The sequence below is a fragment of the Gopherus flavomarginatus genome, chromosome 12 (assembly GCF_025201925.1).
Source record: "Gopherus flavomarginatus isolate rGopFla2 chromosome 12, rGopFla2.mat.asm, whole genome shotgun sequence".
Lineage (NCBI taxonomy): Eukaryota > Metazoa > Chordata > Testudines > Testudinidae > Gopherus > Gopherus flavomarginatus.
Genome location: NC_066628.1, coordinates 14,311,384 through 14,330,855, shown reverse-complemented (window position 1 = coordinate 14,330,855; position 19,472 = coordinate 14,311,384). Strand labels below are relative to the sequence as shown.

The 19,472-nt window shown below is 46.7% G+C and overlaps 1 protein-coding gene and 2 pseudogenes across 1 annotated transcript; 2 read left to right on the top strand and 1 right to left on the bottom strand.

The window, feature by feature from the left end:
* LOC127033161 (L-amino-acid oxidase-like) overlaps positions 1-19,472 on the bottom strand; it is a 59,701-nt pseudogene that overhangs the window by 26,818 nt on the left and 13,411 nt on the right.
* On the top strand, positions 5,217-5,921 carry LOC127032872 (olfactory receptor 2B2-like; annotated as a pseudogene).
* LOC127033160 (olfactory receptor 2G3-like) lies at positions 13,007-13,969 on the top strand. Its single transcript, XM_050920965.1, has one exon. The coding sequence runs from the start codon at positions 13,007-13,009 to the stop codon at positions 13,967-13,969; it is 963 nt and encodes a 320-aa protein (XP_050776922.1).

The window sequence follows — 19,472 nt, the reverse complement described above, 5'->3', positions numbered from 1 at the left end:
ACTGCAAACAACAGGTAGGTAGGTAGGGATGTAGATAGATAGCTAGATAGCGTCAGGATTTAGACAGATAGGTATAGGTATTCAGTTTATTTTTAAGTCTGAAAGTGCCCAGTTATTAGCCCAGCACAGACACCTAAATGGAACAGAATGCTATAATATAGACCAGAGGTCGGCAACCTTTCAGAAGTGGTGTGCCGAATCTTCATTTATTCACTCTAATTTAAGGTTTCACGTGCCAGTAATACATTTTAACATTTTTAGAAGGTCTCTTTCTATAAGTCTGTAATATATAACTAAACTATTGTTGTATGTAAAGTAAATAAGGTTTTTTAAATATATAAGAAGCTTCATTTAAATTTAAATTAAAATGCAGAGTCCCCTGGACTGGTGGCCAGGACCCGGGCAGTGTGAATGCCACTGAAAATCAGCTCATGTGCGGCCTTCGGCACCCATGCTATAGGTTGCCTACCCCTTATATAGACACGTCTGAGCCCGTCTGCTCAACCTGTGGTTGGATCGGAGCCGGAGCCCCCTAGAGAAAAAGAAGCCCCATATTGCATTACTAGATCACTGCTGAGCTCATGGTTTTGAAAATGTCTTTTGCAGGAGGAGATTCAGCATTATTGCCTGATGGTTTTATCCCTGGTTTACACTAGAGGTGAGGGAGGGAAAGATCAATTAGACTGGACAGTGTGGGCATGTTTTTGTAGCGGTGTCATTCCCTAAGGTGTAAGTGAATCACAGACTTACAAGGGTTAGCAAGAAATTTCCCAGCTGTCCACAAAGCCTGTGGTGACACTTTCTCTGAAGCTGGCATTGGCCACTGTTGAAGATGGGGACTGGAAGGACCCAGGAGAGATCCAGCCTGTGGACTGGTGTGTTCCTATTAGTTGTCTTTGTGCTGCGCTTCTCCCCAGCACGTGTAACGCTCCCCGAGGTTGAATCCCTCTTGACACACTTTGATTCACTTCTAAACCTAGCATAAAAAAATGTTAATAGCCTCTCTGAATCATGGAATATTACAGTCATCTTGTCCAACCCTCTGCTCAAAGCAGGACCAACCCCCAAACAGATTTTTTACCTCAGTTCCCTAAATGGTCCCCTCAGGGATTCAATTCACAACCCTGAATTTAGCAGGCTAATACCCAAACCACTCAGCTACTCCTCCCCAAATATGTATGCTGTTTTGCTGGATGTCCCATAAGTTACTGTTTCCTGTTTGCATCACTGTTTAATAAACCAGTTTGCTTTATAGTTAATTCTGTCCTTAGTTTTCTCTCCACTGACAGATGAACTTTGGGGGCACAAGTCTGCTGGGTGGGGACTCTGAGGTGTGGAACCTAGAGTACATCCAATTAACCATATGCAAGACCTGAGTTCCTGGTTAATAGGGTGATCCCAACACATTCCTAGTCAAGAATTTCCCCTTTCCCCTCCCAATGTTAGTTCTGTACTGCCCAGCCCTCTCCTGGGCAGTTCAGATATTTTAGGTCTGTTGCCCTGTGAGGGGAGCAATATCCCACAGTTTGCTACGTTAAATGGAGTTACTCATACAATTCAGTTTAAATGCATCAATGAATCAGTATGGATTATGGAAAAAACACGTTTATTTCACTACAAAGAGAGAGATTTTAAGTGAGTACAAGTGTAAGGCATTAAAGTCAGAAAAGGTTAAAAGAGAAATAAAAATAAATCACTTCCTAGCAATAAACCTTAACAAAGTAGACTCAGTTCAAGGTGAAATCCCTTACCACATGCTCCTAGTAACATTGCTGAGCCAATTCTCAGGCCAGGATCGGCTCCCAAAGTCCAAAGACTGTTTCTTTGTCATCTTAGGGGAAAGAGAGAGAGATGAATAGGGAGATATACCTTGGGATGTTTCTGACCCCCACTTTTATTGTCCAGTCCCTCTTTGAAATGAATTTTATTGAGAGTTATGCCTAGATAAATTACATTCCTGCTGTTAGGATGGAGACAAAGAGTCTCTTGGTGAAAGATGTGCCAGGTTGCTGTTTGTTTACATGCAGATCGGATTGTTCCTGCCCCTCTTCCTTGCATAAGACTGGCCACTTGATAGGTGATTACCCATCAATGTTGATGACACCTGGCTAGACTCCTTTGTGTCCAAGAAACTGCAGGTAAATGCATTTCAGACCTAATTTCAGCTTATGTTTATTACTTTATATAGAATGTTGCTACACACATTTTGTCATGACAGTATGACAAGTGAGTTATTGCTTTTCAAAGCTCTCTCCAACAGGCTTAGAGCAGCTGAGCCGATGCAGCGTTTTAAAGTGTAGACTTGCCCTTAGAAAATTTTCTTAATAGCTAACCTGAATCTGTTAGTACAGGCTAAGGTCATTACTTCTTGTCCCACCCTGGATGGACATAGAGAACCATTGATCACCATCCTCTTTATAACAACTTTTCATATATTTGAACACTGTTTCCAGGTTCTCGATCAGCCTTTTGTCCTCTAGACTACACATGCCAAGTTCTTTCAGCCTTTCCTCACAGGTCATGTTTTCTAAACCTTGATCATTTTTGTTGCTGTCCTCTGTATTCTCTTCAGTTTGTCCACATCTTTCTTAATACACAAGATATTATATTATTTATTAATTAATAGTAATAATAATTGAGATAATCATATAGACAACCTACACACATTAAATTTTTTCAATCTTTCCATGTAATTAACTCCTTTCAGACATAGATCGTAGACAGATAGATTGATAAATTTCTGTTTATCAGCCAGTTTTTCAAAGTGATCTAAAATGAACACAAATAGGTATATTACCTTGTAATTTGCAGTGCCACATCAGGGGCAGAGTGCAGTCAGAAGTCCAAATTTGGGGTTCTGTCATGGGGATCCTGACATGGATCCTCCTGCAAAAAATTACCACTTCAGAATTGCCGGTGCTTATAATGTTTTCCTGAGCAGAGCTGGGGAACAAACCAGTTGCAGAAACCACATGAAATGGACACCAGTGGACTTTCCCTGCGCTCATCTAGTGTCTCACACCAAGAACCAGATACAAAACTGAGTGGTTAAAAAGTTATTGGGTTTGGATTCTGGATCTATAGATTGGTAGGAATGGTTGATGAAACCTCTGAAATTCAGGAAATGCAGTGTTAAATGAGTGCATTTAGGTGTCATCATAGCAATTATTAATGGTTAGTTGTTAATGTTTGATAATTAATTGACAACTCCAATAAACTGAAAGGCAACAAAGGTAATGCAGATACATGGAAATACTTTTTAACATGACCTAAAATTAACCTGTGTTACTCATACTCTGTGACATTACCAGGGAAAGATTAGGCATTTATTCTAGATGTCAGTTCCTAACATCTTCTCCCATGCACCGGTCATCCAGGGTGCGCTGCTGATCTCTAACTTGCTTCGGCTCCCAGGAGGGTTTTTAAGTCCCGGGTTCTTTTTGAGGAGTTTTGTTTAGGGACCTCTGTTCCTGGTTCTCTTTGTACCAGTCCAAACCGGCCTTCTGTGGTTTTCTCAGCTTTCCCAAAACACACCAGCCTCAGGGATGCGAAAACGGTTGTCCCCCCTCCCTCACCACTGGTCTTCACTGTCTCGCTCATTTTTGCAGCCCCTGCAGTTCTGTTCAGCTGAATCCTCCTTTCTTATGGCTGTTCGGAGTGGAATAGGTCTCCTTCTTTCTAGGCCGGGAGCCGAGAATCAGATGTGTGCTGTGGCTTGGACTGGAGTCAGTGTCTTATCTTCAGACTAAGCTAGACGAAGTGTTCAGTTAACCCATTCTCTGCTCTCTCTCTCCCTCTTTGGCCTCTTGCAACCTTTGAAAGAATCTTTCATTCCACACTCACACCTTTGACCCTTCCTGACAAACTTTCCATTGCCTGCACCAGCATTAGCAACATACAAGGCTGATCTGCCTCCCCGTGGGACCCCCTGAGTGAGGAGGTCCTTGGGGCTGTGACATTCTGAACACTGAAAAGCCTGGACTTAACTGAGACTCTGGTTTTATGGCCCTGTAGTGAGGCTGAGTGGCCTCCTGCCAAGCGGGAGAGCAAGGCACCATTACACTTCCCTTGGAGAGCAGATCCTAGATTGCCCTGCCCCCCTAGCCGGAAGAATCAGGGCGTGGCCGGAAGTATAAAAGGCCAGCTCTGCAGCACAGTTGAGAGAGAGCTGGTGGAGGAGAAGGACGCTCTGCCTATTCGGCCACATCCGCAAGAGGAACATTCGCCTGACTGTTCCTGATCCTCAGATGCTGACAAGGATTGGCCAGGCATGCCTGCCGCCGTATACCCTGAAGAGCCGGAAGAGGCCTGGATGCTAGAGGTACCAAGCCCCAGGCTGGCAGGAAGTTGCCAGGGGCAGCCATGGAGCAGCTGGCTGCAGAGCCAGTGGTGGCTCAGTTGGCATGTTGGGGCTGGATCCCCACCAACCCAGGAGCAGACAATCTTGCTTCTGTCAGGGCCCTGGGCAGGGACATGGTGGAGTAAGGTGGGCCCATGTCCCCCGCCACCCCACTCGAGGATGGCTGGCTCCCTAAACTGTTCAGAGAAGCACTAGGCCTGAAGAGGAGCCTCTCTGACCCACTCCCCCATACACTGTTTTTTTGCTGGCTGCCTGAGTCCCACTCAGGCCAAAGCCAGCCCTGATAGACTCTGTTTAAGGGCCGACAGCTGGGGCCACCCAAAACCAGTTTAAAACCTGACTAGAACTATTGATCGCAGAGCCCTATTGTGGGCTTGAAGCTGTCCTGCGGACTCTGGACCTGGCAAGAAGGACCAGCCTGAGTGGCCTCTATCTGAGGGGAAGAGTGAGGGACCATTACAGGCCCAGTACAACAATTTGTAACACACCCTGCAGTCTACTTACCTTCCATTGTCTGACAACTGCAGAGGTGTTAATTTCCCACTTCATGTTTATTGCCCACTTCACTTTAAATGGGCTCCTGCAACATGTTTAAACATCTGTCCCATCTCTCGCTCCAAGTCTTCGGCAGCACTGACGGACCCACCACCGAAGACCCAGAGCAAACGAACGACCCACCGCGAAGTGCTACCGAAGACCCAGAGGGAGGGAAGAACCCGCGACCAAAGTGCCACCGAAGACCTAGAGCACTGCCAGGTGAGTAAAAATTAAAAAGGTGTCTTTAGCCAGGGAAGGGATTCTCACTGGGTGCAGGGTGCTCTTAGGCACGGGGCCCAGTTCAGGGGAGTTGGTGGAATAGGTCTAATACCGGCTCTGCCTTTGCTACATCATCAGCGCTGTTCCTCGAATGCTGGTGAACTTCTGCAGCGCCCATCAGTTTATCACCTGGGCAGGCAGCATATCCCAGCTCTACATCTTCCTCTCGCTGGCTGGCACGAAGTGCCTCCTGCTGGCTCTCTTGGCCTACAACCACTACGTCATCATCTGCCAGCCGCTGCACTACACAATCATCATGAGTCACTGCCTCTCCCTGCAGATGGCAGCCACCGTATGGTTGTGCAGTTTTGGCAACTCCATCCTGCAGACCATTCTGACCGTGCCGCTGCTCCAGTGTGGCCAGAACTGAGTCAACCACTTCTTCTATGAGGAGCTAGTCCTGCTCAAGCTGGCTTGTGTCAACACCTCTGCCAATGAGGCCTAGGCATTTGCTGTCAGTGGTCTCTTCCTGATGGTGCCACTGGGTCTCATCCTGGTCTCCCACAGCTACATTGTCACCACAGTGCTGAGGATTCGCTCAGCCCAGGACATGCTCAAGGCCTTCAGCACCTGCGTCTCCCACCTGGCCGTGGTGTCACTCTTCTATGGTATGGCCATTTCCATGTATCCACAGCCTGCATCCAGCTACTCGCAGGACCAGGGCAAGATGATCTTCCTCTTCTGTGGCATCATCGCCTCCATGCTCAACTCCCCGATCTACACGCTGAGGAACCAGGATGTCTAGGAGCCCTAAGGAGGGTGCTGGGGAGGTTATTCTGGAGAAAAAGGATGAGCCAGAGAAATGAGTTGGGACTGGGTGGCTTGGTTCTTTGTGGGGCAGCAGCTCCAATCCAGTCTCAGGTCAGGGAGACTGGCTGGCTCTGGGGGGCAGACAATGGGATATGGAGCCTTTCCCATCTAAGAGGTTTGCATTTTAATCTCTCTGATCATGTCTGATCAGCACCACATGGTGCTGGGACTTGGAAACCAGAGTCAGTCACCAGGAGCCCCAGAAGGCAGAAGAGTGTGAAAAGGCCTGGCAGATCGTGTTGGGCACTGCACTGTGTCCTTCCTTGGCTCCATCCATGAACAAACCTGGCTCTGCTTGGAGAAGACTGAGCGATGTGGCATCTGAGAGTCATCAGCTGCAGCCAGCACAGACCAGACATACACTTAATATATAATCCCTCTGATTCTATCTTATTGAATAGTGATCTAAAATCACCATCAGCATTGCCACCTCTCTATTTAATTCTCAGATATGGATAGTTTGGCGGCATCTTCCCTCTTCTCATGTTAAACTGCACCTACTTCGACACTTGGGCAAGATGTTCACCAGAGTCACCATCCTGCACCAGGTGATCCTGCTCTCATCAGCACTCCTGCTCTTCCGGCTGCACTAGTGGTACAGCACCGTGCCATCCACTCCTGGCAGGACCCATGTGCTCCTCCTCTCCAGCTGGCACTCGTGCTCCACCTACCTTCTCCAGCCAGGAGATCTGTAAGCTGGCCATGAAGGTCTTTGTGTACAGGCCAGTCAGCTCAGAGGAGAAGGAGAGGGACCTAGCACTTCTTAGAAAAGAGATCAAGGCCTCAACAAAGGCGTGGGGTCTTTTCTCCAATCTCCACTGAGGATTCAGAGCAATGGTTGGATGCTTGGATAAGGAGGAGCTGCCTCCCCAAGCAGAGAACCCACCAGGGAATAAGTCACACACTTGTCCAGTGATTTTCCCACAAACCAGGGGGTGGATGCTGTGCGGATCAGTCAGGAAATGCAGATCCAGCTACATGCACTTCTGTGGAGCCAGAGATAGAACCCCTTTCCGACAGCACTAAATACACAAGACCAGTTCACCTACAAGCAACCTGTCCTGCTGCTAGATCCTTTATCCGCCCTGCAGAGACAGCTAGTAGACAGGACTAGAAGTCAGGACTCCTGGTTTCTCTCCCCAGCTGTGAGAGGAGAGTGTGGTCTAATGACTTAGAGCAGCATACTTGTCCTGGATGCTAAGACTGAACAGCCACCTCTTACCTAGAGAGCTAGAAAAGCTGTACTGCCATCCTATCTGCTGTGTCAGTCTTTTGTTCGAGACAGGAAACCACCAGTCACAGCCATCAATTGAACTAAAAGCCTTTCTTTCCCACTGTGAGGGATTGTCTGACAAAAGAAGAGAGTCTAATTGTTATCCTGTCTGAAAGGGGCTTTTGAAAAGTTTGGGTTACGTTCAGGTCTCAGAACAAGCCAATGGCAGATTCAAATTGATGTATGTCTTGTGTTGAAATTCTTTTTCCTCTGGTGCATCTGATTCAATACATTTCCAGACTCTGGCATGAATTTTCTAGTGTTTTGCCCATGGGACTGAGCCGGATGCGGTCTCTGAACTCAGAACCCTGAACCAGGTTTGACTGCTTAGTGTTGTGTAAGTGACAGGATCATGCTAACAGCTGTGATCTCTGGGCCCCCTTATTCCACTGGAAATGAACACAAAAACTCTCCCACTGCTCATGGGGCTCGCTTGAGTTTGACTCCCTTTGGATTCACTTAGATTCCCTTCTTAATCTGAAGCAGAAAACTTTTTAATGGCCCCACAAGGAGACTCATCAGGGGCCATGTAAAAAACAGCACATTTTTAATAAGTCCTGATTGCTGGATCCCCCAGCGGGAGCCAGGAGCCAAGACTCTAACAATGCCCAGCATGTCAAATTCTGGAGTCTAATGAGGGCACTTACTCTGCCAGGGACAATTGGTACCAGTCCCAGACTTTCCTCTGTCACAGAGAGGGGCTGAATGTTTTGGCACCAGATCCTTTGCCAGCCAGACTGATACCACATATCCTTCTGCATCAGGTCATTGTCCAGTTACTCAAGTGCCACATACCCTTCTGTACCAGGTAACTGTCCAGTTATTCCAGTACCCCATGTCCTTTTGCAAAAGGTCATTGTCAAGTTTCTGTAGTGTGTAGAACAAGCCTATTCATCAAGTGTAAATGCAGGTATCGGAAGATTGAAAAGATTTGTTCTATGCTGTTGGACACTGATGCAATTCTTTTTTCCAGGTTCTGGGTATAAATCAGGGTTAAGCTGTTATTTACCAGCCCCTTGGCCTGACCTAACTTTCCCCACAAAACTGTCAACCCTGGTCCTTGGGGTTCCGCAAACATCACCAGCTGAGTGCCAGCCCCTTGGGGACGATGCAGGGAGGAAATTCTCCCCATACTCTCCAGCTCTGACAACATAAAGATTTGTCTCCCTCCCCGCACATGGCCCTTAGAAGTCTGGGACAGAGCTGAGCTGTGTGAGAGGAGACACCTGCAGTCTCAGAGACACGGGGCCCTTCCTGGCTGTGCTTTGGACCTCAGCCCACCCAGACACATAGAGATACCATCCCCGAAAGCTGGCAGACACAAGGACGGCTGTAGAGGGGTCTGGCTAGCCAGCCGTCCTTCTAGCCATCCACCGTACATTTCTGCATCTATCCAGCTCTCTCCTTTTCTGTCCATGTCTCTCTTTCTTTATTGTCCTCTGCCTTTGTCTGTTCTTCTAACAATTCACCTCTGACTTCCTCTCTTTCTCCACATCTATCCTTCTCTCCATCTGACTCCTCCTCTCTACTTCCATCCCCCCATGCCTAGCCTCTGTCAGCCCCCACACACACAGTAACTCTCTCTCTCTCATCTCTGGTTTTTCTAATGTTCCCAGCACTGCAGTTGCTGGGTTCTCAGGAGCCCCTTCCCACTGAGATAGGCTTTGGGCATCCTCACCTGGCTGAGGTTTCCTGAGCCAGAGGTAGGTGTGCTGCCCACACAGCAGGTGGACAGAGTTAGCTGGTTTCCTTACCGGCCTCCTCCCAAAACCTCTAGGCATTCAGCCCCTCGGCCTGGGGTGCCTCATCTCCGGGCTCCGCAAGAACAGAGCGGGTTTCAGTGAAGGGGAGCAGGGACTGCAGCTAAGACTCTGTCTGGTATCGGAGCATGTGAAGAGCCCAGAGCTGTTCAGGCAGGAGCGGTTTGAAGACAGCAGACCAGGAGGTGAATGGAGGTGAGTCGGGGAAGAGGAGGTTTGAAATAGTCAGAGCAAGGGAGTGGGGAAGGGAACAGCACAATGAATGAAGACAGACAGACAGACTGACCAGGGGATTATGATGATTAGGATGGATAGATGTTTCATGCCACATCTCCAAAATCAGGGTTCTTACCAGCATAGGTTTATCAATAGCACAGACACTGTGGCCCCAATCTGAACTGGCTGGACAGAGCCTTGGTGGGAGTCCAGCGGGTGCATGGATCTCCAGTGGTGAATCTCACTGGAGTATCAGGAGCAGTTCTCTTTTTAATCAACCCTCTCTCCTGCCTTACTTTCCTCCTAAAGTTTCTTTCTCCCTCAGTCTCTCTCTGGAGCAGTTCCTCAGTGGGTACCAACAAGTTATATTACAGTTGAACCTAGAAGCTCCCACAGAGGTGAGTTCCCCACCGTGCCAGGCACTGCACAGACACACAGAGAGAGACAGTCCCTTACCCAGCTGAGATCAGCAGGGTGACCAGATGTCCCGATTTTATAGGGACGGTCCCGATTTTTCGGTCTTTTTCTTATTTAGGCTTCTATTGCGCCCCACCCCATGTTCCAATTTTTCACACTTGCTGTCTGGTCACCCTAGAGATCAGGGCCCTGTTCTTTTGGGTGCTGCACAGACTCATAGTAAATGAAGGACACACAATCCATGCCCCAATCTAAGTAGGCAAGACAGATAAATGGAGGGAGAAAAGGAAGATTATTGTTCTCACTTTAGAGATGCGACCTCAGACTCAGAGAGTCGAAGTCACTATCCCAAAATCACCCAGTGACTCTGTGTCAGTGCTGGGTACTGAAGCCAGCTTTCCGGAGTCCTCAGCCAGGACTTATCCTCTGGACCATTCTTTGAGATAAGATCCTCCCTTCCCCTCTCACTCACTCACCTTAATATCTTCTAGACTCTTCCCATAGAATCATAGAATCATAGAAGATTAGTGTTGGAAGGGACCTCGAAAGGTCATCTAGTCCAACCCCTGCTCAAAGCAGGACGAATCCCCATGTCATCATTCCATTTGTACTCCTATTACCCCATGGCCATCACTGCACTGTGTGAGACTGCCAGTACATTGGGCAGAATGCAATTGCCAGAGTCACTTTTTTATACTGGTTTTCCATCAATCCCACAGCACCTCCCCAGCTCATTCCAGCTTTTTGGAAACAATAGCCAATGACCCAGCAAGTTTAACTAATGTCTCTCAACTTTGCTGCTGAGGAGTTTGTTTCCTTTCAACTTATCTCCACGCCTTGTCTTCATCTTTCTGCCCACAAGCCATTTTTGAAAAAATGGCCAAACAGCATTGCTCTCTGACAACCATCACCAACTGTATCTTCCTCCTTGTTTTCTTTAGCACTCAGATTTCTCTCCCCCACTTCTTCCTTCCAAGTCTCACATGCATGGATGTACTTATTCAGAGGTATAAAAGCCTCAGTAGGTGCCCAGGTTCCTGTCAGGGAGTCCAAAGTACTTTTAACATTCCCAGCCCTTTTGGGTGACACTGATAGAGTTAGAGGAGGGGAGGAGAGAAGTGGGAGAACAGGAATGAAGATGAAAGTGAGGATGGGGGGAAAGTTGAAAATGTATAACATGGGGGAGAAGAGATTGAATGAGGATGTGATGAATGCTAGATACGTGCAGTGTTTGATATCATATTGACCGCTATCTTAGAAATGCAGAGAGACAAGGTAGGTGAGCAACTTTTGTTGGTGAGAGAGACAAGGTTTTGAGCTTACACAGAGCAGGAAAAGGTGCTCTGAGTGTCACAGCTAAGTAGAAAGAGGAACAGAAGCCTAAATAGTTAACACATATTTCAAGGGATTGTTCAAGGTAAAGTTGCCAGTGAACTTGTCTCCCGTCATAGAGGGGAATGGGCAAGGGGAAGAACCTGGAGGAGGAGGCTCAGTGGGTCACAGACTGTTATAATAAGCCATATATCCAGCCTCTCTGTTCAATTCTTAATTTAGTGTCTAGCAAGATTATGAATTTACAACACAGACTTGATGAGGTCCACATCCTGAGTCCCTTCTTCTGGCGTTCAAACAAACCCCCAAGCTCACCATACTCAGCATCATAAGAAAGCTCCCCACAGAGCAGGAAACACCAACTCAAAGTGGTACCAGACCCTGCCAGAACAACATACCCAAAACCTGCAGTCATATTTCCATTTCTGTGATGACCAACACCATCCACAACACGGTTTTCAAGATTCAATACTTTACAAAACACCAATCACAACATGTGCTGTATCTCCTCCAGTGCACTAAGTGCTCCAACAACAAATATGTGGGTGAAACCAGACAATCTCTATACTTTTGAATGAACTCAAACAGGAAAATGATAGAAGACAAAAATACCCTATTACGGTGGGTGAAAACTTGACACAAAGTGATTGCTGTATTTATGACCTATCAATCCTCATCCTCAAAGAAAACCTGCACAAAATCTTCAAAAGACCAGCCTGGGAGCTTAAATTCATAACTTTCTTGGACACTAAAAATCACAGACTGAACAGAGACAAAATCTATATCCCACTAACCCCACCCCATCAGCTTATTTCTCCCTCTCCTTTCCCCTCTATGACTGGAAGCATGTTACAGACCATTTCACCATGGATGGTCCATTGAAATATGTTTTAAGTACTTGTACTGAAAAATCTGCTTCACTTTGCATTTAGCTGTGACACTCTGAGTACATTTCCCAGACCTGCAGAAATGCTCTGTGTGAGCTCAAAAGCTTCTCTCTCTCTCTCCAATGGAAGCTTTTCTGTTATGCTAGATTTGATGGATGTGTGTACCCCAGAATGCAATCAAGGTAATTACAACCATATTCTGTGCATTGAGACACGGTGAATTAATAAAATGGAACACCAGATAGTTAAGAGTAAATTGGAAAACAGCTTTTAGAGGTAAGGTGAAAACTAGCTGGGAGTTTCTGCTAATCAGAATGGGAGGAGGGGAAAGAAAAGTCAACAAGGGAAATTGAAAACCTTGGTGTATGGAAGACCTGGAGTCTGGGCACCTCTGATAGAAGTTTATTGAAAGTTAGGAAATGTGATGATTTTGTAAAGGTTATTATGACCTACGTGTTTTGCAGAACTTAGTTATAAAAGATTAATGAATACACTGGATTCTGGAGCAGTCCTCTGAAGCCATTTAGAGAGATTTTTTTTTTACATCTTTTCTCCCCGGTAGGTGAGCAACTGTCCACTGAGAACCCATTCCTAATTACTCAATACCGATCTAGTTTTTAGGTAAATATCTGGGCTGCTCTAAATCTATTGCTTATGTCTGTGTGAGCTTAAATCTAATAAACTGCAGGTTAGAGAGTGTCCTCTTACTTGTATTAATATTTCATGAGGCAGAAATGCTGTGTTCCCTGACACCACCTGGAGTGAAACAGTTAAGTTGCCCCTGCTGTGGGTTCTGAAAACCATTGGTAACAGATCCAATAAAAGATATTACCTCATCCGCTTCATCTCTCCAGTATCCTGGGACTGACCCGACTACAACAACCCTGCAGACAGACAGATGACAGATTTCCCTGACCTTTGCATAAATGTATGCAGTGCTGCAGGTGGGTCATTCCAGGTTATTAGAGATTCCAGCCTTTCCCTAATCCATTCACTTAACATTTACTTGTCTCCTAGGACTCAAGGCTTCCATTCCAAAAATACCCACTGTCAATCCCAGCACTAGCACCTAATATCACAAATCTCCTTGCTGCGGGATATTTTTCACCCTTATTCTTTCTGGCCCCTACAGGTGATGTATGGCAAAGGGTCACGGGAAGATGGAAACCAAAGCTCCTTGGGGGAATTCATCCTGCTAGGTGTGTCTGACCGGCCGCAGTTGGAGCTGCTGCTCTTTGTGCTCATCTTAATCTCCTACACCATAACCTTGCTTGGAAACACCACCATCATCCTGGTCTCATTGCTAGATCCTCATCTCCACACGCCCATGTATTTCTTCCTCAGCAACCTCTCTTTCCTGGACCTGTGTTACACCACCAGTGTTGGCCCCCAGATGCTGCTGAATTTCCGCAGCATGCACAAATCCATCTCTTGGGCTGGCTGCGTGGCCCAGCTCTACATCTCCCTCTCTCTGGGTTTAACTGAGTGCCTCCTGCTGGCCATCATGGCCTATGACCGCTATGCCGCTGTCTGCCAGCCGCTGCGCTACACGGCCATCATGAGCCACCGCTTCTGCCTGCAGCTGGCGGCCACTGCTTGGTTGTGCAGCTTCGGCAACTCCATGCTGCATACAATTCGCACCATGAGGCTGCCCCGGTGTGGGCAGAACCAAATTGATAACCTCTTCTGCGAGATACCAGCCCTGCTCAAACTGGCATGTGTTGACACCTCTGCCAATGAGGCCGAGGTCCTCGCCAGCTCAGTGATTTTCCTGCTGGTCCCACTGGGCTTCATCCTGATGTCCTACGGCTACATCGGTGCCGCTGTGCTGAAGATTCGTTCAGCGAAAGGCAGGATCAAGGCCTTCAACACCTGCACCTCCCACCTGGCCGTGGTGTCGCTATTTTACGGCACAGGCATTTCCATGTATCTACAGCCTCCATCCAGCTACTCCCAGCACCGGGGCAAAATAGTATCCCTCTTCTACACAATGGTGACCCCCATGCTCAACCCCGTCATCTACACGCTGAGGAACAAGGAGGTTCACGGAGCCCTGCAGAGGGCACTGAGGAGAAATGTAACCGCCCAGGGGATCTGAGCTGGGACAGCAATTGGCACAAAACCATCTCTACCTCTCATGGCTACTGTAACCTCTTCTGTGACTATGTGGTGCCTTCTGCTCTCTCCACAGCCCCGGCCCTCTCCACCCACACAAACCCTCTGGCCTCTCCCCCTCTCTGCAGAACAAGCCTGACCTAATCTGTCCCACAACCTGCCTTCCCTTTCTCACTCCACACAAACCATCTCTCACCCACACAACACCCCTGCCCTCTGCTTTGCAATTCAACCAAGGACTGTCTTTCGTGGACCTCCAGAAACAATCCCTGTTCTCCTGCCCAAAGAGATTTTTCTTATTCCTTTCTGTTGTGGTAGTAAAGAGGCTGCAACTGAGATCAGGGTTATACCAAGCACAGTACAGACACTGAACAAGTTACAGTTCCTTCCCCAGCTGATATCAGGGCCCCATTGTTTCGGGCACTCCACTGACACACAGCGATAGGCAGTATCTTCTCTACCTGAGATCAGAGGTCCATTGTGCTGGCCACTGCACAGACACAAATCAAGGGACAGCCCCTGCTCCAGCTGAGGTCAGGGCCATCTTCTATGGGACCAGAAGGTGTCTGAGTTCAGTGGTTTCTCAATGAAACTAGCGGACATCTGGATAGAAGACTGAATTATGTCAGTGAAGGCAGCTTTATAGGTTTTGAGAGTACCTGAAGAAGACATTGTGGATTTTGTGGAAGAGCATCTCAAATTCCAGGCCAAATCCACAGTGAAGTTCATGGCAACAGCTAACAAGCCAGACATAGAGAAGACATTTCAGTTGTATGCAGACAAAGTGGAACCAGACTGAAAGAATTCTATGAGCTGACACAGAATCCAGGTAGGACCATTTGGGTCTACTCATATGAGCTCCAGGAGAGAATGAGCCAGGTGAAACGCTGGGACCCACAACAAGTTTGGGACATGAATATGGTCCTGAAAGAGTAGTTAGCGCTGGGACCCTGGGATGAATCCTTCCATTGTGAAATGAAGAAGAGGTCTAAAGAAGAGTTCAGTAAAAATTTGCATCAACTCATGCAAGCTGCCATTACATGGTCTGAATTAGAACAAGTTTACGTGGAAGAGATGGCCAAGCCCAACCCCCCTACACAAAGTGGAGGCCTAGGTAATGCATCTAACAGAGGAAAGGCTTTTCACCAAAGACGGTAAACAGTGGAAAGTGTAAAAGAAACTGGCCAGCATACAGGAGGTGATGGTGAAAACAATGACTGAGGGAATGAAAGTTAAAATCTCCCTTAGTATGCTAAAGGATCCCAAAGATTCCCACTGAAGGATATCCAGGGCAGGTACATTTGCTACACTTGTGAAGGGCCAGGGCGTACTAGCTGAGAATGTCCACTGAGAAAGAGTCCAGCCTCAGGTACTCAAAACCAAAGCGGCATCAGGATTGAGTGGCCCATCAACAGTAGAAAGCGAGGCAGTGGCAGAAGGATTTCTAGGCCTGTCTTTGGTGGAAAAAAAAAATTCTCTCCTTCTCACCGCATATGGTTGGTTAGTAGAGCTGGAAATTTGACACCAGAATGACATAAAGACTCAGAAAGCAGAAAGAAAAGCGGAAAAATGAAATTTATTATTTAAAACAAACCTTCTGATTTTAAGCCAATCTCTTGATTTTTAGGGCCTGATACACCCTTTTTGAATGCTCTCGGCTTGCAAGACTGCACACTCCCTACTGAGAGAGGAAGACACGATAGCCCTTCCTCCACTCATGTCTCTGCTCCTCTGGAGGGTTGGAAACTCCATTTGCTGGACCACATGTCATCTGTTTGTCTGGGACCCACCAGCCTAATTGTTGATTTTGAACTGCTTTGGCTATGGGACTTCTCCAAGGTTAATGGAAAGAGGCCTGTTGATTTCAGGGGCCATCAGATTGGCTCCCAAAGGGCATGTGACAAAGGCTATGGTTTGGGAAAGTGACAGATGATTTTGGATGACGAAAATGAGATATCCTAAAGGCACCAGATTTTCAAAAGGCAAGTGCCCAAGGCTTCCTGAAGAGCGAGCATTTAAAAATCATGAGTCATGCTCCAAAAATCATGAGATCATCTTTAAAAACATGAGATTTCATTAAATTATTATTGTTGGGTTCTTTTTCTTTGCCTTCAAATTTCTAATATTCAGATGGCCCTTGGGACACATTACATGGTTTTGCTCCATCTCAATGGGGGCTAGAAATGTTTCTTTTTAAAATTATTTTTTAATTGTAACCACATTCTCCTAGGGGCTGCACTTTCAGGAGAAGACCTAGCACTGCCAGACTTTCATTGGCAACACTCTAGTACCCAAAATTGAGAGTCACTTTTGTAAATCTTGGTCCATGCATCTCTCTAGTGATCCGAACCCATAATTAGAACAATCTGTTACTGAAGGACTTCCAAGGGAGTTCCTCTTTTGGTTCAATCTTCACTTTATGCTCTCATGTCTCTTGGTTCAATTGGCATTTTCACTGACTTTGCTCTGCAGCTGCTGACCACACTCTCCAATTTGAAGGCTGAGTGTCTGAGTTAATAAATATGTATAACCCACACACTTTCTGGGTATGATGTTCTGTCCCATCTAGTGGCATCGAGACACGAGAGAAAGAGAGAGACAGTTAATGAATCTGCTCTACAGTCTTAGCTAAGTGCCATTTGACTTTTAGCTCATGCAGTAGAGGCTCATAAACTAAGCTCCACCCCTGCTCTATCCAAAGGCCCAACCTTCCTCCTGCCTCTTCCTGCCCTATCTCTGCCCTCTTCCCCAAGGCCCTGCCCTCACTCCATCTCCTCTCAACCCTCCTGTCATAAACAGATAGTTAAGGGTTAATGTCTCTTTTACCTGTAAAGGGTTAACAAGCTCAGTGAACCTGGCTGACACCTGACCAAAGGACCAATCGAGAGACAAGATACTTTCAAATCTTGGTGGAGGGAAGTCTTTGTTTTGTGCTGTTTTGTTCTGTTCTTTCTTCTCTCTTGGGATTAAGAGAAGCCAGACATGTAACCAGATTTCTCCAATCTTATTGAAACAGTCTCTCAGAGTCCAGATAGTAAGTAATAGATAAAAAGCGGATTAGATTTATGTTTGTGTTCTTTATTTGCAAATGTGTATTTTGCTGGAAGGATATTTCACCTCTGTTTGCTGTAACTTATACTTAGGCTGGGAGGGGGAGTCCCTCTGGTCTAGGTGAAGCTGAGACCCTGTAAACATTTTTCCATCTTGATTTTACAGAGATAATTTTTACTTTCTCTTTCTTTAATTAAAAGCTTTTCTTTTAAGAACCTGATTGATTTTTTTATTCTTGTGTAAGACCCAAGGGGAGTGGGTTTGAACTCACCAGGGATTGGTGAGGGAAAGGAGAGAAGCGGGAGGAAAAGTTTAATTCCTCTCTGTTTTAGGATCCAAGGAGTTTGGATCAGTGTACTTCTCAGGAAAAGTTTGGGAGGAGGAAGGAGGAGGGAAAGGTTAATTTCTCTCTGTGTTAGGATCCAAGGAGTTGGGATCAGTGTCTCTCTCTCAGGGACAGTCTGGGAGGGGGAGAGAAGGGGGGCAGGTGAATTTCCTCTCTGTTTTAAGATTCAAGGAGTTTGAATCACAGTATCTTTCAGGGTAACCCAGGGAGGGGAAAGTCTCAGAGAGGAAAGGTAGGGGGGATGGTTTATTTCCCTTTGTTTTAAGACCCCGGTGGTTTGGGTCTTGGTCTCCCCAGGGAAGGTTTTGGGGGGACAAGGAGTGCACCAGACACTAAAGCTCTGGTTGGTGGCAGCGCTATAAGATCTAAGCTAGGAATTAAGTTTAGAGGGGTACATGCAGGTCCCTAGTTTCTGGATGCTAAAGTTCAAAGTGGTAAAGAGACCCTGACACCTCCCTGTTCCCCATCTCCTTACCACCAGAATGAGCTCACAGCCGCAACACCTCCCCATGCCACCCAGGGGGAGAGGTGGGCCAGAGTGCGGCCCACAGGGTGGCATGGCTGTAGGGGAGGGGGGACAGCGTGGTGGGGGGTGTCAGGGGCTAGGGTCCCCAGTTGGGAGCTCAGGGGCCGAGCAGGATGGTCCCATAGCTCGTATGTGACACACAAGCTGTAGTTTGCTTAATATACTAAAGAAATTGGATATGTGTAGCAAATTCACACTAAATGTTGTTTAGGCAGATTTCAGAGATTCTTGAAGGCAAGCTACACTTGTTTTTAGCTTAAAACCACACTTATTCCTTTCACAGGCTAGACAACCCTCTGCCTGGGTTCAGCCTTACTCCGTTAGTTCAGACTTTTTGTTTCTCCAGGTGTTTCCAGCAGTCTTCTTTCTTGGGCAGGGAGTCAGTGAAGAATGAACTATGATGATGTCACTCCCCTGCCTTAAATAGCTTTAATATATGATGCGAACCCTTTGTATCCCAGTTTGATTCCCACACCCGGTCAGTGGGGAAAAAAATCCATCATCATGGACTCCAGTGCCAGATTACTTGGTCACATGTCCCTGTAGGGCCACCACATCCATGACTCAGAGTCTGTTTGCAGCATCCCCAGAAAGGCTTCCCAGTGGGAGATTAGCATCTTCTGAGACCTATTGTTCTCTCTAATGACCCTTCCCCCAGGCAGCCATCTATACCTTTGGCCTTCTGTCTAGTGGGCATTCCCCAGCTGTAAACACACTTGTAATAGATGCATAGACAATATTCCTGACTTCAGATACCAAAATGATATATGCTTACAAGTAGGATAATCATATTCAGTAAATCAAAACCTTTCCAAAGATATCTCACATGCCTTATCCTGCACAAAATACATCATAAGCACCCATGGAGTCAGAGTGAGGAAATGGGTGAGGTAATATATTTTATTGGACCAACTTCTGTTGGTGAGAGACACAAGCTGTTGATCTACATGAAGCAGTTGGTCCATTAGTAGATAGATAGTTAGATAGGTAGATAGCATCTGGGGGTTCATAGAATCATAGCATATTAGTGTTGGAAGAGACCTCAGGAGGTCATTTACTCCAATTTCCTGCTCAAAGTAGGACCAACATCAACTAAATCATCCCAGACAGAGCTTTGTCAAGCCGGGCCTTAAAAATTTCTAAGGAAGGAGATTCCACCACCTCCCTAGGTAACACATTCCAGTACTTCATCATCCTCCTGGTAAAATAGTGTTTCCTAATATCCAACCTAGACCTCCCCCACTGCAACTTGAATCCATTGCTTCTTGTTCTGTCATCTGCCACCACTGAGAACAGCCGAGCTCCATCCTTTTTGGAACCCCCCTTCAGGTAGTTGAAGGCTGCTATCAAATCCCCCCTCAGGCTTCTCTTCTACAGACTAAATAACCACAGTTCCCTCAGCCTCTCTTCATAAGTCATGTGCCCCGGCCCCCTAATCATTTTTGTTGCCCTCCGCTGGACTCTCTCCAATTTGTCTTGTAGAAGAAAATTTACAAAGAGCCTCAGGCTTTGATCAAGTTAGTAGGCCTGAAGTATGAGCTGAGCTTGCTTCTGTGTGTAAGG